This window comes from Plectropomus leopardus, chromosome 10 (assembly GCF_026936395.1).
Source record: "Plectropomus leopardus strain MGB_pleo_1.0 chromosome 10, ASM2693639v1, whole genome shotgun sequence".
In the NCBI taxonomy this organism is placed as follows: domain Eukaryota; kingdom Metazoa; phylum Chordata; class Actinopteri; order Perciformes; family Serranidae; genus Plectropomus; species Plectropomus leopardus.
The window spans coordinates 28793701-28817594 of record NC_142185.1 but is presented as its reverse complement, the minus strand read 5'-3'; the positions used below and the strand labels follow the sequence as shown (position 1 = coordinate 28817594).

At 39.9% G+C, this 23894-nt stretch overlaps 1 protein-coding gene across 8 annotated transcripts in view; it reads right to left on the bottom strand.

Annotated features, from left to right (window-relative positions):
- Positions 1 to 23894, bottom strand: part of itprid2 (ITPR interacting domain containing 2) — a 52008-nt gene that overhangs the window by 6051 nt on the left and 22063 nt on the right. For 3 of the 8 annotated variants that reach the window (XM_088083510.1, XM_042494377.2, XM_088083513.1), the window contains exons 7-20: positions 21403 to 21442; positions 21204 to 21299; positions 18370 to 18429; positions 18125 to 18272; positions 17002 to 17062; positions 8542 to 8574; positions 8258 to 8365; positions 6755 to 7118; positions 6116 to 6338; positions 4806 to 4857; positions 4262 to 4344; positions 1891 to 3633; positions 1428 to 1478; positions 162 to 286 (exon numbers count right to left, since the gene is read on the bottom strand). In XM_088083510.1, the coding sequence (XP_087939636.1) occupies positions 162 to 286; positions 1428 to 1478; positions 1891 to 3633; positions 4262 to 4344; positions 4806 to 4857; positions 6116 to 6338; positions 6755 to 7118; positions 8258 to 8365; positions 8542 to 8574; positions 17002 to 17062; positions 18125 to 18272; positions 18370 to 18429; positions 21204 to 21299; positions 21403 to 21442 (3187 nt within the window). The remainder of the gene's footprint in view (positions 1 to 161; positions 287 to 1427; positions 1479 to 1890; positions 3634 to 4261; positions 4345 to 4805; positions 4858 to 6115; positions 6339 to 6754; positions 7119 to 8257; positions 8366 to 8541; positions 8575 to 17001; positions 17063 to 18124; positions 18273 to 18369; positions 18430 to 21203; positions 21300 to 21402; positions 21443 to 23894) is intronic. The other 5 variants (XM_088083512.1, XM_042494380.2, XM_088083514.1 and 2 more) reach the window with 3 other exon arrangements.

Genomic DNA, 23894 nt, shown 5'->3' with positions numbered 1-23894 from the left:
ACACACACACATGCACACCCACACCCACACCCACACCCACACACACACACACACACACACACACGCACACACACACACACACAAGCCGGGTTTGTTTTGCATCACACTGTCGTCACAGTCCAAGTTATTGTTAAACATGTGTCTGTTTGTTTATGAGTCACCTGTCGGCAGGGCTCAGGTGTTTGTAGACCTGAGCCTGCTGTCTGATGATTGACAGCTCCAGGTCCATCATCTGACTGCGGAACAAGTTCAGACTCTGCCTCTTCTGCTGAAACTCAGCCAAAGACTGACAATACGGAAAGAGTGAGAGAGTAATAAAGTGAAAAATAATAATTTACGGATTATGACAACAACATCAGTCCTGTCCGCTGCTTCCTGCATTGATAGAGTTCAAACTAACAGCATGTAAATTGGGTTATGTAAATGGTTTATTATGTAACTATAAATATAAAATGGTGGAAAAAACACACATAACGTTCTTCACATGTTGTCCTCTTACAACTGACCCACTCAGAGACTCATATCTGCCTTCAAACTGAGTTTTTTAATTTAGTGTTTGTGTGTACAGGGTTAGATTATAATAGACTTAAACTGAAGGAAGTATTTCCTCTAGAGTTTTTTTTACAAGATTATTTTTTTTAGGCTTTTTGGCTTTGATTTGACGAGACAGCTTCAGTGTGAAATCAGGGTCCCTGCAGCTTCAGGCGAGTTAGATTTAAGACTTTTTATTGCCACTCAAAGTAAAATTTAAGACCAATTCTACAATAACAAGAAACGAAGGGAAAAAACATACTCATCATCAACTACCTATTTGGGACAATTTTTCCCAAATGTTTACTACAACACAAAACATTATGTTTTGGTCAAGTTAAAAAGTTAGATTATCTAATTCAAATGCTAAAAAAAAAAAAATTCTAATGTGGAAAAAATAAACTTAATTATGTTAACAAATTATCCGTTTGGTTCCTCTATCATGATGTCCCCACATTAAATTAGGAAAATTTATTTAAAAATAGATATCACCAATTAATTTGAGATTTCAAGATGCAATGTCAGAAAAAAAATCATAAAATCCTACTTCAAATGTCTTATTTTAAGACTTTTGAAAGATTGATTTAGGACATTTTAATACCAATGAAGGCAATTTCTTTTAGATTAATGCATTTAATGCCTTTTAGGACTTTTTAAGGATCCGTGGGAAACCTGGAAATGGGGAAAGAGAGGGGGTGACATGCAGCAAAAGGCAGAGGTTAGAATAGAACCTGGGCCACGACGGCAAGGCCTTGGTACATGGGCTGCTCGCTTTACCAGATGAGCTACTGGGCGCCCCATATTTAACCCACAAACTTCACTTCCCGTGCAGAAGAAGCACAAAAATGCGAAAGGCATCAGATGGAAATTGCAGTAGTTATGAGGGATGACGGTACCTGGTGACCTGCTCTGTGGTCACTGAACGTGTCCGAAGTGTCGGTTTGGTTCTAGACAGAGAGGACAGTGATGTCAGTGTTTTTCTAATGTAAAAACATAGTGGCATCATACCAAAAATTGGCATTTAAAGGGTTAAAATTCTGAAAATTAATGAATATTTGATATTTATGATTAGGACTGATGTTGGTTAAAAAAATAAACTTAATGAAACTACAAAACCATATGAATGTATAATATTTTTTAAAGCTCAATTTTGAAAAGTGCAATATGAGTGTGTGTAATATTAAAGTGGGCCCTAAGGGTTAATGTGCTCTGCCCCTTTAATCTTAAACAGAATAAATAAATATATACATAAATAAATGAGGTCAATACAAGTCAAGTGGAGCGAGTAGGACTACAACCACAGACAGACTTAAGCTAAAGTAACTAAAGCTTAAGAGACTGGGACTGAAGAGGACTTACCTGGTTCAGACTCTGAACCGTTCCTCTGATATCATGCAGAACTCTCCGCAACTGCATCTCAGTGCTGGAGGGGCCCTGGCTGGGTCCTGCACCCAGAGCAGCGTGAGGAGCGAGCCCCGGATGGAGGCCGTGACCCAGGCCTGGGAACAAGCCTGGAGCAGGAGGAGTGAGCCCCGGGTGGAAGCTGTGTTCTGGGGGCATCGGCGGACATTGGGTGACAGGGGGAGGGAATGCTGGGTGTGGGTTCATGTTGTATCCAGGGTAACCAAAGTAGGGTGAGGCAAACTGCGAGCCGTGAGGAGGGGCATGGTAAGGTGACTGATGACCGTATAGGTGATTGTACGCCTGGTGGTGCATTGGTGGAGTTGGAGTTTGATGCAGGTTGCTCAGATTGAGGTGGTGCGGAGACATGGAAGCTGAGGGCTGATGAAGGTTGGAGAGGCTGCCGTGCTGGGGGACTGTAGGATTTGCAGGCTGGTAGAGACTGGTTAGACTGGAATGGTGGGTCAAGCTGTGGTGGTGAAGGAGGTTGGGAAGACTGGCATAAGGGTGGAGAGGGGAGGGGTACTGCGGAAGAGGGTTCTGGGTGAAGGGGTACGGGCTGGGGTAAGGGCTCGGACTAGGACTGGGGCTCAGGTACTGAGCTGCAGGATTAGGATAACGGAACATCGTCTGTCCAGGATTCCAACTCTGCTGGTTTTGGTTGTTTTGTTGGAACGGCTGCCGCTGATTGAAGGAGAGATCAGGGACGCTCTGAGTGCTCCAGGAGTGGGTGTGGCTTCCTGGTGACCAATCAGGAGGAGGGCTGGCGCTATGCAGGGAGCATGCTGACCGCATCAGGTGGCGTGGGATGGGTTTAGGTGGGATGGGAACTTCTGTGGGAAGCTTTGGTGGATGGTTAATGGAGTCAGATGAGGGGGCGGGGTTTATGATCAGAGTGGACATACAGCTGGTTGGTCTGTCCTCCTCCACTTCCTCTTCCTTGTCCCCTTCGGGCTCCTGGGCGTATTTGAAGGAGTATCTGGGCTGCGTGCAGGATGTCTGGCCGCGCCCAAACTGGATCCTAACAGAGGACACGACTCTTGAGGGTGAGAGGAGTGAGGAGGGCAGGGAGGAGGATCTCTGCAGAGGGATTCCACGTCCTCCACGTCCTCTTCTGGGGGGTGAAATGGCGGACTTGGGGTCGACCCGCCGCCCACCCCGTCCCAGCTGGCTCTGCTTGGCTCGGATCAGAGCGTTGAGGACTGGAGAGGATGGAGCAGGAGGATAACAGAGTGAACCAGAATCATCCGAGAACGCGTGCTCCTCTTGTGCTTCGGCACCCGCTTCTTCTGTGGGTGGTTCTGAGTCTACAGTGGTCTCTTGTGATTCTTGTTCTGCAGCAGACGTACTCTTCTGTTCTAGTTCTGGTTCTGGCTGTGGTTCTAGTTCAGGATCGGTCCGGTCTAGACTCTCAACTTGCTCCTCTTCCTCAATCTCATCCTGTGATGCCATTGGTTGGCTCTTGGGGAGATGGTGGGCTGTGTACTGTGGAAACTGCTCTGAACTCCTATCTTGCTCGTCTTCTTCCCTGGAACTACTCCTCCCATCAGCCTCAGCAGCTTCAGCAGGCCCCGCCTCTTTCTCTTGGCTGTCTGGCAGCACAAAAGCTGGTTGGTCCATTGCGAGGGGTGTGGCCGCATCTAGTGAAGGGTGTGATGTCACAGTGGTCTCGCTGTCACAGCTGTCACTGCTCTCCTGAATCTGATCACAGATAAACAATTAATTAACCAGCGGTGAATGAGGTACTCAAATCTTTCTGTTAAAGACAAGTAACATATAACAATTTAAAAATACTCTAATACAAGTGACGGCACTGCGGCCAAACACTATTGTACTATTGTACTATTGATTGTACTATGTGCTAATAAATAATAAATCAACCTACTTACATTCCACTGCTGGGAATCATTTCATTCATATTAGGAATCATTTACTAAAATAACATGAAGTTCTGGGGGAAAAAAAGATAAATCGAGTTGTAGCACAAGCAGTAAAGTTACCACGAGAATAATTTTGTTGAGTAATTTTCTGTGTCGTAATATCCCCAGTGTATAAGAGACACATTGCAGTTTCTTGTACTGTACTGGAGGAGGAGGTGTACACTCTGGTTTACTGCCGACAGCAGAAATAAATGCTCCAAACTGCCTTACAAGGTTTTGTTGCTCATCATGAAATCATTTTCTCCCATGTGTGATTAATGTGTAGGGATGTTCTCCCTCCTGGTGAGATAAGACTCTGACTGGAATTATGAGTCAGTTTCAAGAACTTAAAGGTCAAAGTTGGTCCCCTAAACTGAGGCAGGAAGGACTTCAAACAAAAACAAACAGACCTTGAGGAAGCTGTTGGAATCGGCGGAGGGCTCCTCAGCAAAACCACTGCTGTCGGACTGCTGACTGACTGTCCTCAACAGGTCTGAGAGACACACACAGACAATAAAACGCCACGATTACTCCTGCAGTACTCCAGCTGTCCAGCTGGCAGCAGAGCAGAATCATTTATACTGAACATTAAGAGACAGGACAGCCTGTCCTCACTGAGATCAAAGCGAACACAGGAAGCATGTTTATTGCATTCAGACGCAGGCTGCAGAGATAAAGTCTCATAGATACTCTGCAGAGAAATGCAGCCATGTGCCAACAAAGACAAACAAGACTGGCAAGGTAACATGGCTGTGGGTTTCAAAATGTTTAAAAGAAATGTTTTGCAATTTTAATGAGGAAGGAAACGCATTCTTCACCTTTGGTAAACCTCAAAGATATACACAATGTATTTAAGTGCCATCAAATGTCATCATAACTTCTGCATGTTTGGAACAAAAGTCCACAGGGCACTTTGAAGTTCAGGTCGGAGGTCGAAATCAGAGGTGAACTCACCGCTGGCTTTGGAAGTCCTGAGTGGCAGCGCCTCATCTTCGTTACTCACAATCTAAAGGACAAACAACACAATACATTTTAACAACCAGAAGCACACACCGAGTCAACATTATGTGCACCTACAGCAGCACACTGTCATCAGGCTTCTCACAGGGTAGGAAATGCTGTAAAGGTCAATCCACACCGGTTTATGGTGAATTTTAGGTCCTCTTAGGAGGATTGTGCGGGGAGTGTGTGGTCACTTAAACGGCTTATTATGGGGGAGTGGAGGTTAAACAGAAAGCTAATCTTAGCAGCTGGGTTATTGTCCTCAGTAAGTTTTATTACATAGGCTTAAAAGATCCGTAGAACTCCTTTTGACTATCATTAGTGTATTATTTTTACTGCCACAAACGGTACAAGTGTACACACAAACACACAAAGCAAGTGTTCTCCTTTGCTAGATTGTACACGCAAGCTGTTAATATTTACCTTCTTTTACTCACTTTAATATTAAATAATACAAAGAGACTCATTTACTTATTCCTGTGGGTGTCTTTCTGGTCTGATCAGCGGTTATGCAATTGCCACCGCAGCATATAGTCATGTTGAGTTTATCCAAAAGCTGTATGTGTTTGAACCTTTTCACCAAAAGTTGCTGGATCTGGATCCCCCTACAGACCCACCATCACAGTCTCAATGCACTAACCACAGTAAAATGAATGGCAGAAGTACAAGGTACAAGGTAGATTTGTTGTAGATTTGTTGAGTTTGAAAAATGAGATAAAAATTTGTCCCTAAATCCTCCTACATCTTTTGGTGTCGAAGGAGGAGTTAAGGAGTCTCACTGCCTGGGGAATAAAGCTCCTCTGTAGTCTGGTGGCAAAGTTATTATCATAAATTATAATTTCTACCTGTTTATTCCACATGAAGTCTACGGTAAATCTATTTTTGTTCAGTAAGTTTTGCCTCAGTAGGTCTCACATGACACTAATGTTTCACTTCTGGTGTGAATTCTGAGTCAAAGTATGTCCGGATTTAGAGAGGAGTTTTGGTTTTATTTGCATGAATTTGACTGCTAGAATACCCTTTCGGGTCATGTTTACCAGTTACCAGGCGGCGGAAAGGTATACACAGGTAAAGACACACGAGGATAATGTTGAGGTGGTGAGATGGTCTAGTCAGACTAGGAGGGCATCACAAACTCATCGATGTGGAGGATGATTTGAATAATAAAGACATTAGTCGTGACCCCGGAGAACGTAACACCTCCTCTATGTTGCCATATACAAGTTATGAAGAACCCAAGAGAACCCAGGAGAACACTGTACCTCCTCCATGTCGAAAGAGTCCGTGTGCTCCGTGCGAAGCTGGGCCAGCTGGAGCGGGGCCAAGGAAGGAGGAGCTTTCTCTGGGGTTGAAGTAAGTTTCTTCTCCTCCTCCTCTTTGACCACCTGGGTTCCCTCCTCTGTTCTCTGATTGGTTGACTCAGAGTCAGTAGAATTTGTTGGATGCTCTCCGTTGGCTGCTGGTTGGGCGCTGCTCTGTTCAGGACTGATGGGAGGCGACATGTTATGATGCAGAAATTCGCATCCCAAGATTTTTTCAGTGCCATTCAGAATGAAATTTAAGACTGATTTCATTATAAGCAAAACTGTGTGTGTCACCAGTTACTTAGGGTTAGGGGAAATTTTTGCCCAAATATTTACTACTTTTGGGTAACAGCAATGCAAGTGGTTTAAGTTACCTTTTATTTTGAGATTTAACAATGCAATGTCTTAGCACTTTTAAGACTTTCAAGACAAATTAAGGCCTTATTTTTGGAATTAAATAATTCAATGCCTTTTAAGACATTTTAAGGATATGCAGGGACCCTGTGTACTTCTGAGTATTTTTACTCGGTTGTACTCATACCTTTACCACTGCACCTGGTTTACATTTTAGCGAAATGAAATTAGTTTCTGGTGTACCTGTCGTCTCCATCCCCGTTGGTTTCCTCGGTAACTGTCGCTAAGGGATAGCTGTCTTTCTTGCGCATGTGTTTCTGGTTTCCTGTCTCCGCCTGGTGGTCGGGGTCGGTGCTGCAGATGTCCTGTTCTGGACCGGCGGCCTGTGCGTGACCATTGGTCTGCGCTTGATCAGGCGCGGCGTGTCCGTTCGACGGTGTGTCTTGGTTAGGTGTGTTTGCCTCAGCTGACTCGGATGCGGCAGCGAGCAGGTTGTGTTTGCTGATGGTTTTCTTAAGTAATTTGGCGACGTTCCGAGCCGAGCCGCTTCTTCTTAGAGAAGGAGACGATTCTTCTCCGCCTCCTGCTTCTCCTCCCGCTTCTCCTCCTGAGAGATAAAAGATCAGAACAAAAACCACAGTCTTTTAAATGCATTATTTTTGTTTAGAAAATCTGTGACGAAACATATTCGTCAAGTAATTTTTAGTCCATGGTTGAGATAAGACATTACTGAGATAAGACTTTGTGAAACAAAAATTGTCTCAAAGTTTCTGTTGTTTACAAGAAAAAAATTCACAATTAAAGCAATTTCTGAGAGGAGACAAAACTTTTTTTCTCCAGTCAGTTAAATGAAAATCAATCTGGGAGCACTCTGCATTTGACTTAAAATACTCAAACTTGGTATACACAAAAAACAGACAAAAATGTGAATCAATCCTAAAATAAACAAAAAAAAAGACTGATCCCTCTCTATGACTAGCGTTATTTACAGGGGTCATCACACTATTAGAGCAAAGCACATTTTTGGTACGATGTAGCTCATTATTATTTACCAAATGCAGTCTGTATTTATCTGAGGTGTGGACTTGATGCAGAATCCAGTCACAAACTTGATGATGCAACTTGACAAAAATGACTTGCAATTTCACTTGTACTTCAGTCTTTTGACTTGAAAATATTTGATGAAGTAGATAGAATAGATAGAAGTAGTAAAAAGTATGTTATTTAAAGAAGATGCCTGAATCAAGTCATTCTCCTTCATGTCCTGAATCGACATAAAAACTATTCTTTAGCAGCAAGTCAGCACTTAATTCCCCAGATCAAACACTTAATTTGAACAAATTAGCATCAAATCAAGTTGTAAGAGAGAACCACGAAGAACTTAAGTTTTGTTTCTGAAAAAATGATAAAAAAGACGATTTCATTTGCACAAAAACTCTGCGGTAATCAGCCAAAAACAAACTGCAGTATGCAACGCATGCAGTTTGAAAATTGTAAATAAGAGATATGATTTCCAACAAACTTGTTTTGAAAAATAAATACCATTTAAAAAAAACATGATCTTTGTAAATTTTATAACTTGTGACTCGAGTTGTAACTTGAGTGCAAAGACTTAAGACTTATGATTTGCAAAGCAATAGCTTGATATTTTTATATATCCTGAACAGTTTTGTTCTGCTATAAAACAGTCGGAGACTGTGCAGAAAAGCTGTCCTCAAGTGGACTCGGTTTGGTTGCCACGGTTACCTTGGTCCCTGGAGCTGATGCGCTGGACGGGCTGACCAGAAACTTGACTGTATAGCTGGAAGAACTCGTTAGCTACTGTAGTCAAGACCTCGATCTGACGGAAACGACCTAAAAAAGAGACAGAAACGAAAGAAAAAAATGACAAAGTGCTTCAAACAGAGTCAAAATAAAGACAGAAAATATGAACACTGGTTAAATGTTAGTAAAAAGAATAAAAGTAAAAAAAACTTTTTAAAAAACTTTAAAAAAAGATCTGGATTCTTTTGAAGAAGGCTTTTCCTAACCTGCTCCTTTATGTGTCCCCGCATACCGGTGTACTGTAACAGGCAGTGAGAAGATCAGGAGGAAATTTAGTCAAAAGTCTGAAACATGTCAGCATCCAGCAGCGCTCTTCCTCCTCTGACCCAGTTCAAATATCTCTGCTGGTCGGATGTTTCCTGATGTCTCTCTGCTTGTTTTTAAAGCACTCCCCCTAAAAATTATTTTTCTCAAACCACAATAAACTCCACCAATGAGGTTCCGGTGCAGTTTATGTTACTGACAGAAATACTGTCACCAAACAAGACAGATGTTGCACCCCAAATCACTCTCCTATTTACATTATAGTGCTCTGTAATGTTAGTATCCCAAATTTAGTAAACTTGCTTCTTATTATAAAGGGGTTAGTAAGTTAGTAAACAAGAAGGTGATCTCAGCCAGAGAAAGGTAGAGCGCTGCGCTAATATGAGGAAAAATTACATTTTATTCCTTAAAATAAATAAAATAATGATGCTTACAATTTTTTTTCCCCAAAATCAAAAGTCTGAAATGATCCCTTAGGGTCCGCTTTAATATTACACACACTCATATTGCTCTGCGCATAAAATGCACCTTTCAAATTCAAGCTCTAACAAAATATTATGCAAAAATATTACTTTCTACTTTCATTGAATTTTTTTTAACCAGCATCAGTCCTAACGCTAAATATCAAATATTCATTCATTTTCAGAATTTAAACCCTTTAAATGCCAGTTTTTTGTCATGATGCCACTATGTCTTTAAATGAATAAAATATTCTATATAAATACTTTCAATATACTACATGTAAAATGGATTCATTTTTATATCAAAGCCTAGGATATGTCGATGATTTGCAGCAATGTTGATGCAGTAACACCAAGAGGAAATAGCATGTATTTCCTCCATGTACCAAAGATGGTAAAAAAAAAAAAAAAAAAGGACCTCATCAGGTGGAAAATAGTAAAAATTACAAATTCCAAGGTAAAAGCCCAGAATGACACCTGGAAACAATACAATGCATTTTGCTATGCTTGTCAAAAATGATCAAAAAATGATAAAAATAATGCACATAAATTGCACCAAACAGTCCCTAAGGGTTAAATAACTATCTGCAGAAGAAGACAAATCAGCTAAAAGTTTCATGTTGAGACTGAACAAGCACGTCAGAGCCTCCCCTCTCTCCCTCCTTCTTCTTCTGTGGTTGTGTAAGTCGAGCTGTCAGTCTCATCTCTAACAGGATGATGACTTGCATACTTTCCTTCCTTCCGTACTTGTCTCTCAATCCCTCCATCCCTCCATCCCTCACTGTCTAAATACTTGTCAGTCTGTTATTAAACACAGACTTCTGCCTTTTGTCCGCTGCTCTGTAAATGCCACATAACTCGCTCCGATGTAATCACCTGAAATATGGCAGAGGCCTGCTCGCTCTTACCCTCTAACCTCTGATCCCATCTTGACTTCTAACTCCTAAAAAAACACACTCGCTGTATCTGACACATTTCATTAGTGGAATTCAGTTACATCACTCTTCTCCCAATTCCAATTTTGGTGATTTTCATTCTAATTTAATCTTAGATGGAGGACTGAAACACATTTTCTGGATGGAAGAAATCTACTGTAATAACTGTTACAGTGAGCTTATACTTGTAGTAGTACTACAGTGAATTTGAGTAAACACTGAAGGATGCCATCATTATATAAAAAAGTCCAATGTAATCTACAATCCTCACATTTTAAAAGAAATTATGTTGGTATTTTAAATGGGCAGGAAACATGAATTGAGGGATAAAATGCAACAAAAATCCTCAGCCAGAAGTAAGGCTGCAATGAACCGCTAATTTTTACAATTAGTGTTTTTTTGTCCCAGCAACAGTCCAAAACCCAAAGAGCCTTCATCTACAATTATAAATGAAAAAGAGAAGCTGCAAATTCTCACAATAAAGAAGCTGGCACCAGAAAATCTTAGTCTTTTTTTGCTTGAAAAAATAATTATTAAAACAGTTGGCAATCAATTTTGCTCTGGTCTACAGTTCAACTGTTTGTTTCTGTTACAAAATAAAGCCCTCAACACAAGGCATTTTAATGTGCAACATTTTGCTGTGTTGTTGACAATGCAGTGGTTGGCACAGTTTCATAACTGGGTAGATGTATGCTTTCAATTGTAAAAATACAGTAGTTATACCATAAGGCAGCTCTTCTGTAGCGCTGCAGCAACAACGCTGCCAGTGTGGACACCACAAGCGTGCAAGCTGCAGAGGTTCAGCAAGGTTGCCATCACGCGCTGCTCACACATGCAGTGTGGCCCGGGCATCAGTCTCAGAGCTCAGATTAACATTGCTTCCAGCAGCAGGCAGCTGTTTTCAGTGAAAAAAATCCATGGTACACTATGTGCCAAGCACCAAACAGCTGACACACAAAGTTAGCAAGCTAGCTGGAGAAGAAACTGGAACATCTCGCAGCTAAGGAGCCAGATATTTTTCTCAGGAGTTGGTGAAAAATAAATCAAGCTAAAATGACTAAATTGGACCACAACTCCACTGGGATAATTATTTTTTTCTCTGTGTCTGCTGGATGTAGAAGTAGGCAGCTGTTTGCTTAAACAATAACTTTATAAATCAATAAGATGTCATTGTGAAGTTTTCAGGAGGTTATGCTGTCCCAAGAAGATCTGTTAACCCTTTGAAAACTTTGAGAAGTTACAAGAAAATAAGAAAAAAGGAGAAGTTTAAAAAAAAGCATATATATATATATATATATATATATATATATGTGTGTGTGTGTGTGTGTGTGTGTGAGAGATTAAGTTTTAATTATATAATTATGTTGAATATAAATATATTTTCCCTGACTTTTTTCCTAGTTTTTGATAAATTTCAAATAATTCTGCCCTTCTTAAAAACTCATTTTCAGGTTATTTTCTTCATCACCTTTTGCTAATTTTTTGCAATTTGTGGAACATATCTCGCAAGGTCGGTCATTACCTCTTCCTCCATGTTTTTGAAAAAAATGACACTAATTTGCAAATAGAGTGTGAGATCCATTTGAACACAGCCCAAAAAAACTGATGCCAACCCAGGCTTTAAAGGGTTAATACACTTTTTAAACAAGCTGAAACTATTTTGAAAGAAGCTAAAAATATAAGAGAACCTTCAAGCTCAAAGAAATGACTGCCAGTCATGCAGTTGAGTTTTTTCAGCCACATCTGGACACGACTACAGAACATGAACCTCTTATTACAGCGGCCATGTGTGATGATTGTAATACTGCGTGAGCCTGTTTCCTGCTGACTGCTGACTCCACACTAACACTCACTCTGAGGATCCTAAAACAGGAAGTGAGGAATAAGAGAAAACGACACGTACTCCCTCTTTTTTCTCCCCTCATCCCTGGAGATTCTTTCTGATGGTGAGAACAGAGCTTACATAACAAACAACAACAATGCACACACACACACACACAGACACACACACACACGCACATGTCTGGGATCCGAGGAACCGATGGAACAGTATGAGAATGTTCTGGAAAAGAAAAATAGCTTCCAGGAACCACAGACAGCCCAGAGACTGTTAAAGGAGCAGTTCACTTAAGAAAAGAACACATGTAGTTCTGATCTGAATCACCTCAGCGTTTCAGAAAGTTAGTTAGCAGTTTGTTTTAAACTTGACCCGACAACCTGCTGTTGGATATCTTTTAAATAATTTGTTTTACAGAGTTTTAAGTTGGTAGACAAATGTAGATGTAATTCTGATGGCTGATAGAAAGCCATGCAGAATTTAAACACTTCCTATGTGCATATTAATATTCTCATTCCACATAAAGCTCACACATTGTAAGAAATATTTGTCAAAAACGCAACTCAACGGCATGTTTTAACGAACCAACCACTAACAAACGACACTTCCTTTTCAGGTGGTCTCGTCCTTGGCTTGTTAAGCCCAAATAAACTGAATTAAATACCCCTTTCCCACCAAAATTTGCACGTGCATGTCAGTTTTTCAAACACACTTCAACCCGTTAAATATTGGTGATAGGTTGCATTCTCACTGCCAGTGAACACACCGCTGCCTCACAAGTCTGCCTTTCTGTCAGCTGGTGTGTGTGTGTGTGTGTGTTGGTTGTTATGCTGGTGTGTCGGTGCGATATCAACAACCAGTCTGGAAAACAGGTTGACAGTAGAAAGCAGTAGGAACAAAGCTCTTTGAAAACTTTCCATCGGTTTCTCCTCTTTCTATATGTCTTACTTATTCAGTCTCTTTCAAACTCAGACCAACTCGGAATGATGTTTGAGCGCAGCTTGGGAGGATATGGATGGTAATTAGTGACAGCGCGTCATTGCATCTCGCCAGTGAAGGAGCTGAAATTACCGCATTCATAAATGCCGATCGGAGCCAGAGGCGTTAAAAACCTCAAGCCCTTAGGGCAGCCTCTAGCTCACGTGCGAGAACATGCACCCTATATGCCGAAACCTTTACAGCAGCCCGAGTTCAATTCCAGCCTGTGGCCCTTTGCTGCGTGTCAACCCCTCTCTCTCACACTTCCTGTCATTCTACAGCTGTCCTGTCAATAAAGGGAAAAATCCCCCCAAAAATATCTTAAAAAACCTCAAGCCACATCTAAACATCTAAACAAATTTTATTTTCTTGAAAATGTTTTTAACTAGCACAAGGCACAAATATAACAGGAAAAGGGAAAGTTGACCCCAGTTCTGTCGGGTTCCAAGCTTGCTCAGCTGTCACTGAGGGTAGAGCGAAAAGGACGTAACTTAAAAGGGGCTAATTGTGTGGCGTAGTTTTGCAGGCTGCCATTTTTACAAAATCTGGTTTGAGTGAATAAAAAAATAACTATTGACCGTTGAAAAATGGCAGGTTTGTGCTGGATATTCCAGGTTGCGCAAGTGGTGATTCTGGAGATGATTATCTGTGAACAATCAGTGATTTGCAGTGTTTTAACTCCACTTTTTAGTATCAGCTCAGCTCACGTTGAACCTAAACTGAGGTGGTACCAAAAAAACGTACCAGGTGCTATCCATAACGTTTGCTCATGGAAAACCAAAACTGAATGAGTCAGGTTTTTGTGTTGTACAATAGAGTAGAAATACAGCTTTACAATATTTGCTGCTTTCAGCCATTCACGTGTGTCCCTTAGTTGGATCTTGCACTGCTGTCAATTTTAGTACTAAAAAGCGCCAAAATTGGATACCACGTAGTGTTTAAAATGTTAAACATCAGTGATTCACTGATACAGTAAAGAGGATTTTGACAGTGAACAAGCACTTCTTTAGCTTTTCCACTCTCTATCAGGGGGCCTTTTAATGTGTTCTCGTTCACTAGTTAACTGTCATCATGAGCTGTTTTTCTGCACGTCACACTAAATGTTGGCCCTCTCCCTCCTCCTGACTCTGTTCATTGAGCTTCAGCGTGCGTGCAACCAAACAGTGCGTGACTCATTTAGTCGTTATCAGCAGATAACAAGAAAATAAGGCCGTGATCCTGAGATAAGCTGATTGAAAATGTATGAATGTCCATAATGCACTGCGTCAGGGGGTTGTTTCGGAAGTCCAACATCTATATTAATATATCTGGTGACCTAACAGACTGGAAAAAAATCTCAACTCCAAACAAATGGAAAGACTGATCGGAAATCAGTTTGTTTACCAGACTCAGCCAGTCACAGTGAAATTATCCAATTAATTCATTTATGTGGCTGTTTAAGTATTTGGACAAAATCGTCAAAGAACAATTTTGCAACCCTGTCACTGACAAGAAAACGCCCTGACTTGATTGTTTTGTCCTTTTTATTTCCTGTCTATGCTGGAAGTGATTGACCACCAATAAAACAAACGGCGCAAAGGCCTGTCAGAGCGGAAAGAAAATGAGAGAAGTTCATCTACAGCAATCTGACAAACATCAACCGATATTACATCAGCTCTCCCACACAGCTCTGGGGTCATCTGGTTAAAACAGCCATGGTTAGATATTGTTGGTATTTGTGTTTTTTTGTTTTATGAGTTTATAACTGTATAAAATCATAACAGCTGTCTCAGTGACTGTTCAAAATGCTTGTTGTTAATACACAATATCTTCGTCCAAAATACAGAGTCAAAGTGGAGAGTAATTTAGTTAGTTACACTTAATAGTTTAGTTTTCCATGATACTATTATTGCGCAAAAAGCTGGTTGTTTCAAATTATACTTTTAATAAAATATATTGTATGAAAATTTGAGCTTTGATTTGTGTTTTAATCAGTTCAGTCAGATTCCAGACCAACTTTGCTAAAACGATCTGGTGTGTGAGGAATGCAAAAAATGTTATATTTATATTCATATGTGGACATGTGTTCCCAACTTTGACAAATGTAAGGTACACTGTGTGAAACGATCAAGACTTTGTACTTGCATGAACTACAGCCTGCAACAGCAGAGAGACACTGAAAGACAAAGCCAGAGATGGAACAAACAAAAAAGGGCAGCCAAAATAAGGTCATTAAAACTGAAAAACAGCACTCTGTTGCGTCAGCTGTATGAAAAGTACAAACTTAATCTAGCTATAAAGTAAAGTATGACTAAATAGTGTTTCATGCATTCCTAAAATAAAAACAAAACTCTGTAACAAATAAAATGGTAGGTTTAATTTATAAAATATCACAGAATTATAATCACTAATGGTAAAAGAGCAGTTTTTCTGTTGCACAGCATCATTTCTTCATTAATTGCACACCATTTTACAACCCAGTAAGGGTAACAACCTAATGTATTGATGTATTTCAACATAAAAATGGCTCACTATGATATGCTACAGTGATAAGTGGCTCATGCCAGCAAAAAAGCTAATGCCCACATTAATCATGATGATGTAACTTAAATTGTTAACTGGCTAGTTGCCTTGCTTATAAATTTACATCCAAACTAGTTAGGTTATGCTCCAAGTGATCGTGTTGCAACCAATTTTAGTAGCTGATTTAGTCGTTACTAAGCCTCTACTATCAATTTACCCTAACTTACACAGAGCTGGTGCAACCCAAAACTCTAACTTAGGAGATAATGAACAGGAGATAGTGCAACCAAGTGTCATAACTTACACAGAGCTGATAAAAACTAGTGCCCCCTCTTAAAAGAGAGCTTACGCAGAGCTATTACAACCTAGTCCCATTATTTAGGAGAGAATCTAAACAGAGCTAGTGCAACCCAATACTCTCACTTAGAAGATAATTTACACAGAGCTCGTGCAACCCAGTGGTTTTTTCTTTCAACATAGGATTGTGTTCTGGTCTGCTGGAATGGAGAGTTATTGCCTCTCATGCAGAGGCATAACATATGTGCTGGTTGGCTGCAGGTTGTAGCCTTTGCTTTGTGTTCATGTGCAAGCTTTTGGCCGAGACACAGGCGATGTGAGGTGACACAACAGTCAGCGTTGTCGCTGCTAGTTCTTTGATGTCGGCTTGGTTTGTTTGGGCCATTACACAGAGCCAGTGCAACCCACTGCCCTAACTCAGGAGTGAATTTACACAGAGCTGGTGAAACGAAAGTCTGGCACATAATTGCAAAAATATAAATCTGCTGCACTTAACAACACAAAAAATCCACACACCAGAATATTAGAGACTCAAACGCTATTTGAAACCCATTTATGCCATGTGTAAGCTTTAGACCATTCGCTAACTGACTATCACATCAAACAAACTGGGACCAGTGATGAGTTTCAAACTGGCCAAACAGCCATCAAAGTGTAAAATCATATTTTAGCAGAACCCAAAGTACTTTCAGCTATGGAGTGATTCATCCTTTCACACACAAAGGATCTTTGGTTAAGCTTTTTTTTCTTTTTACAGCACCAAGACAGTTAAACTGTCAAGAAGAAGAGAATCAGCCTCTCGTGTGTGTGTTCAATTAGGGAGCCAGTACCTTCATGCAAACACGAGTTTGAAAACAAAAAGAGGCCAGGATGTTAGCGGAGCAGGTCTATGGGTATGTGTGTGGCGTGTCTGTGTGTGTGTGTGTGTGTCTGTGTGTGTGTGTGTGTGTGTGTGTGTGTGTGTGTGTGTGTGTGTGTGTGTGTGTGTGTGCGCGTCTGGGACAAACAGATCTTTGTCCTTGCTGGCGGCGTTGTCCAGGCAGTTGGCAGAACAACTTAAAGAGCTGAAGGACCCCACAAAACACCATAATAATACTGGGAACAGGACACACACACACACACACACACACACACACACACACACACACACACACACACACACACACACAGTCTTTGAGGTTCACTTCCTCTTTTCTACAGTTTCAGGACGTGAACCTCTGAGCTCCTCATCACTAACATGTTAACCCTCCATCTGCAGCACTGAAGTGTTTAAGTGCCTCTCTGAAACTGATTACAGCAGATCACATAGTTGAGGATTTGGAGAGTAGAGTACAACTGTAAACACTACGACAGATGCAGAAGTACTGTAGTAGACAGTAAGGAAGTACATACTAGTCAGAGCGTAGTTGGGGTTCTCCACCTCCATGCGCTGCAGCTGAGCTCCCAGGTAGACCTGCATGTGCACCACAGCAGGAGGTAATATCATTATATACATATCCATAATTTTACCAGGTAAAGCACAACCTGTAGTTAAAATTCAACACAAACAGTCAAATACATTAAGACCAATTTTCGATTTCAGTGTGAATTGGAGTAGCAATCACATTAACCATGAATACTATTTCCTCATTCTTTTAAAAGTGGCTTGAATTCCCCCACAGCGATCAGCTCAGACAATTTCGGGTCCTTCTGTTAGACATTTCGAGAAGACAGGGCGCCTTATTTTAAAGCTTTTTTGTCAAGTTGTGTGCGAACCTTGTGGGAGGACAGGCCATATTCATTTTTAGTTTTTACATGTATGTACACAAAAAAAAGAGGGAACCAGCCCGAGTAGACTCTTACATATAAAAATCAACCAATGCGAGAGTCTGCGGACAGACAGAGGACATTTAGCAGTAGTATACAGTGTACAGGGGTTTATGTGGTTTCACAGCCACTAATGAAACGTAAAACACAATACTACACAGTGTCCAACTTATTTAGTCTCTGGTAAGGTTTACCTCATCACGTCATGTGTTCAACTCAGTCTTAATATGTTTGTTGTTTGATAATCGGACATCAGTGTTAATTGTAGCAAAAGATTGTAGTTAAAGACCACCCAACTGAAAACTATTGATGTTAACTCAGCTGAAATGTTATAGTGAAGACCTTTTCATGGCTTCTGTGTGAAATAAGCAGCTCCTGTGCCCAAAACTTCTGTATAGCATCTTTGGATATGTCTTTGACACTGACAGCTGCCACTGTTAGTTTAGGCAGCACGCCGATTGTTTGCCCCAGTGAGCTGAGGGGGCGGGGCTTGATGATAGGTCAATTAGGCAGGTGTGCGAGGTTGTTAAGATAATCAGGATCAAGGACAAATGTATTCGTTTTTTAAATTCTGTTTAAAAAATGACTAATAAATATACCTTCTACCTTCTTAATGTGCAAGACTGCTTAGTTGTCTGGCCTTGGAAACACACCATGTGTTTTAATTTAGAGTTTGTTTCCAGTGTTATCACGCCGCTGTCGTCAGTACCTTGATGTCGATGCCTCGCGCTATGGAGGAGTTGTTGAAAAACCGGGAGGGAACCTTAGAGGCTAGGTCTGGTTCTTCTCGACCAAAACCAAGATTTAACAGGATTTCCTCAGGGTCCTCCTCGTACAGGTCCAGCAGCTCTGACACACTGTAGACACACACACAGGCAGTCAGTCAATCAGTAAGTCAGTCATTCAGTCAGCTGGCTGGTGAGTTAGTCTGCTGGTTAGTTTAGTCAGGCTAACCGCAGGTTAAGGAAGGTCTCTTCTGGGTGCTCCTCTGACTGCTCCAACACCTCTGAAACACTACGAAAACACAGACAGCCAGTTAGTACTTTGCACGCACAGATTTACGTTAGTGGGTTAGTATGTTGGTGTGATAGCTAGTTAATTATGGAGTTAGTGAGGCAGTTTAGTTCGTGTGATGGCCCAGCCTCTCTGGAGACTGCCACAATGCTCTGCCCCTCCCCAGCTCTTCAGCAGCCCCACCTAGAGGAAGTAGAGACCAGAAGAAAGCTAACCAGCAGCAGAGGAGCCGGCCCTGTAGGAACTCACGCAGAGGCTCATTTTGCAGCAGCTTTTCAAAAAATTCACATCCATTGTTGTTAATTGCTGTATTGTTTTAAGCAAAATGGTGGTCATTTGTAAAAATGATGCCGGTTTAATAATTAATAATTAACATAGATACATAAAAAAATTGTCTTGATTTCTTTCAAAAACACAGAAATATGGCAATGAACAACTTGAGAAAAAAAATGACCCAGAAATTACAAGAAATTATTAAAAATGTACAAAAAAAACCTAAATAAAAATTAGCAAAAAATTAATTATAATAATTAGCACACCCTAGCTTATTTCTATTGATTTTCTACATCTACTTATTTCTTGAACTTTGCATGACATACCTACTCACCTTTTTTCCTATGTTTTCGAAAGAAATTCAATAAGTTTGCTCATGGTTCAAAGGTTTACATACTTGTAAAAGGTGTCTGAGCACAGCACAAGAAAAGTGATGCTGATCCAGGTTTGAAAGGTTTAATAGGTTCCAGTGAGAAGAAAAAATAGGAATTTCTATGGATCGCAGTAATGTCATGTTTGAGAGCTTTTTATGGACATAAATAACACGAATTTGTCCCTATTATAGTTATAATAATTATGTAAAGAGTGTTTAATTTGCATTGAATTATTGTTACATACTGTGTCAACACTGTAGTAAATGAATTGGTGAGCATTATTGGTGTTGGAACTTTTTTCCAAAAAAAAAAAAAGTTAAAAAAGATGTTTCACAAATAGCAGGGACTGGTTAAATTTGCATCAATGCAAAGATTCTTGGAGGGAGTATATGATGTAGTAAAACCTGGATTTGCCTTCAGCCCTGCCAAAATAACGTAAGACTTGTTTATATTTTCTTAACAGCGGTGCATTGAAGGACCATCAGCACTTACATTGAAAGCACATTTGAAAGGTATCTTAAAATGGACAGTAATATCAGGAAGAATGACTACAGCAAGGAGTAACTATTTCAGTGTCCGAATGGGCGCTTCACTGTTGCTCTACGACAGAAAATGTGAATCTATCCTTTAATTAATGAAGTTCTGTGGTGTCTGCTCTCCATTAATTGATTTGTTTTCTTGCTTAGACGCTCAGAAACCTGAAAAATTGTTCAATCTGCTGCAAAACTTTGTTGCGTCAAAAACACAGCCCAGGTGTCTCTTATACCTTGTATCAACAATAATCCAATGGATGGATTATCTGTGATGCATTGCCCATTATGAACCATTATACACACAATACACCATTAACTTCCAACTGCTGGAGCACTGCCCAAACCTTGGCACCATCAGCACCCTGCGCTTACCTCACCAGCTTGCCCCAATCACCCACCACCAAGAAATCAGCCTTCAATAAGAGTTTCCATCACAGACGGTTTGTTCAGCAGTAAATAATCAAAAACAAAATTCTACTTAAAATACACCTCAGACATTTAAATACTTATTAAATTAGTTTATTGACCACAACTACTTGAGTGTAACCCCAATTTTTTGACAGAGAAGTGACACTGGGAGCTGTTATTGTTTTTTCAAACCAGTGAAATTTTGCTGGGAGGAGTTAAGAAGAGTGTGTCCTTATTTTACTGTTATAGGTTACTTAAGAGGGAATATTTAATTATTAGTTAGAGAAAACAAAATATTTTGGCCAGAAACTAACCACAAATATTTAAATCGATGGTATAAATGTCTTAACATCTGTCAATGCTCCTTACACAATCTTATAATTCTATTTCCAAATGATATTTGCTATTGATCATTAAAAAAAGCAGTGTCTGACCATATCCTGCCCATTACTGGACTTTTAAGGTCCATAACAATGCTGATATTTGAGAATAAAAAAAAAATCCATCAATAACTTATTGGCAGATTAAATTTTCTCATGACTGCATAACATTCATATTTTTCAAACACATAAATCGTGTTAAATCTAGCTCTTGTTTTGCAAGTTGAATGCTTTTAATGAGAAGTAGCAGCAGAGGGAAATGCTGTGTTAGCATGAGCAGTAACTCATTACAGCTCTGACCTGGATATAGAAGAGTTAACAGTGTACAGTGTGGCTGATATCAACTATATTGAATTACAGTAAACCGTGACATTGGATAACATACTGCATAAGTTACTACTACTATGTAGAGGTATAGTTGAATGAACAGAGTGGTAAATGCTAAAAAAAAATGCAGGCCGTAACTTTAAGGGAAAAGGGTCTTTTTATGGTATTTAATTTGAAATATCTTTAGAGATCTGAAAAAGTGAAAAGTATCCACAATGTGATTTTTTTTACCTTTTTTTTTACCTTTTTTATTTTTAATTTATTAGGTTTCATTTTTGGATCCTTTGGTTAGGAATCACAAACCATGCCTGTGCAGCGAAAATGGCACCTCTGGTTAATTTTTTGGTTGAGTTTTCTGAGGAGTAATTTTGTTGGTTTGATTTTAATAACAGCCCGCCGTGTATCCGCCTTTCTCTACCTGCGTTACTTCTTGCAGAAACCCCCATGAGTCTGACTGGAGAGTGATGGGGTGAACTCACCTGGACACCGTGCTGCTTTTCCCCGATCCTGTGGAGTTCATACTTCTTCCTCTCTCTTTAAACTGACTCCTCTTCTGATCCGCAGCAAGACCAAAACTGCACATTGACGTACACACAGAAGCATTAACACACACACAAAGAGTTATGAACCAGATGAGACTTTAAATTACTGAATGTAGAAAAAAAAGGTTGAACTCACCAGGATTCAGTTTTATTGTTACTGGACTGAAGATGGTTAGCTGCAAAGAAAAACAAGGAGATTTAGTTGACACATATATCAATAAAGACAACATCCTATCGATCAGACTAAAGAAAGGCAGCATATTCCTTTGTATTATCTGTCAATATTTTTTCAGATTGATTGATGAAGTCATCCAAAATAGTGAAAAAACAGATAGTTTCCCCCAAAGCTCAAGCTAATTACTTGAAATTACTTATTTTGTTTGTCCAGCAACTCCCTGATAATCAAATTGACTTAAATGTTCAATAACCCCCCCCCCAGACACAGTGATTATCCAATCATAGCTTAGCAACCGTAACTAGGCAGGCTAGATCTGTCAACCGTCATATTTCTCCACATGTTAAATGTTGTGGTTTATCTGCTATAACATAACATGCAATCATTAGCACGTCTGGCTAACTAGCTTACCACCTAAAGTAGAAACCAAACACATCATGAACTGATGCATTTGGTTTTGGAGGTTGCAGGTTATGTATGCAACATTAGTGGCTCTGCAGGACAGATTTTTGAAAATTTACACTCCAGCTGATGTTACCAGAGACAGTGTTATATTGGTTCATTTTTTCTATTTTCATGTCGAAAGTTAAGCATTTTGTTTGAAAATATGAACAAGTATGTAAGCTGAGCAGCCAAACAGTACTACGTTAGAGCACAAAAAAGGGCAGATCTTCCTTTTTTCTTCATCACACTTGTAATATTATGACTAGCTGGCTGTACTCCGCTATACAAAAACATTGCTCTTTCTTTATTCACGTCTTCTACGTCTATCAACAGCTGAGGGAGCTGATTTTATGCCTGGGACATGCAGTTTTAGCTTCAGCCTTTTAGTATGTTATCAGATATGCAGTCAAGTGCATATTCAAAGCCCCATTTGCACTGGACTCGTATTATCAAGGGACCTTATGTGATTTTAAAAAAATTAACCCTTCACATCTGTGTTTCATGCAGCGTATTTGCACAAGATTGGCAAAGTCTGTATATTACTTAACCATTTATAATGCCACTACACAACACAGAAAAGATACAGCACCACTCGTTGTGATGTATTGTGTGAACCTCTATTTTTCTTTTATTAGATGTGTGTTAAAATAATACACTCTGCCTCACATCATCACATGTCAAGATTTTGCTCTTCAGATGGGAATCTTGCTCTTTCTGTAAATTGGCCTCCACACTATAACAAGATAAGCCTCCTGTACTCCAATTACTGTAAAAACTTTCATTCAAAAAAGATGGGACACACACACAAAAAAAACCCACATCAAAGAAATGCTAATTTACACAGGACTACTATAATCACATGAACTCCATGTTTGGCAAAATATGGTAGGTAATTTACAGGTCTCCATACCAGTCCCATGTGAACAGGGTTTAAGACCAAGTTTAGAAGTTTTAAAACAAATCACCTGGAAAAAGACAGCCAGATATGGCATTTACAACTAATTTATGGAGGGAATGTTAGCTTCATTAGTAGCTAGCTTTTAAAGATAAAAATTGCCAGTGACAGCTGTCATTTTGATAAACAAATGAGAAGCTGTTTTTGTCCAGCTCAGTCTGAAATTAAGGACCCAAAATAACTTTAAAGGTTAAATCTGCTGCAATTCTGACTGTGTAAATAACGCTGAAGCAAGTTCACTCTCAATTTGTCGAGGAACTGAAAGTCATCGTGGGCTGCAGGTGTGACTGTTGTTTTCTTTTGCAATTTTAAGAACCTGCTGGGACCTGTCGCCCTGCCACTGTCTGTCTCTCAATGTCTCTCCCTCTTTTCCACTTAATTTCAGCTGAATTTCTTCTTCTTGCTTTGAATCTGCAGTGTTTTTGTCTGGTTCAAAAGAGCCATATGTAACAACCACTTGCCTACCTACTCTAATTCACTGATTCACTTTCATACTATTCACCCCGAATGCTTTCATTAACTAATTCACTTCCATCCTATTCACATAGTGAGACTTTAATCCCCTCCCATCCTCCTGTCCTCATAAAGTTTAACATCATCGCAGCCCATTAGGATCTGTTCATACATGACATCTCCAAAGTCTTCATACCTCTAAGGGCCTCTGACAAATGTCAATATGACTAATGCACTTACTGTCAGGACAGGACAATGTGAGGTGAGATTATGACTGATGACACAAAGCAGAGAGAGAGACACTCAACTAATGAGGTTTTCAACAAATACTTCACCCATATCTAAAAGTTTTATTATCTTTTCATCTTAATGTCACATCAGCAACAGACAAACAGTTTGCACAAATGGAGAAAACATTTGCAAGCATAGAAATAAAATGATATCAAAACAGACATTCCCATTTAAATCAATGTAGCAGGATGATCAGAGCAGCAGCCACTTTTATGTGTAACTTTGCTGTTTCAAATTTTAGAGTGAGCTAACTTCCTTAAAAACTTCTGGATAAACAAAAGGAATAAACTTGATGACTAAAACAACGGTA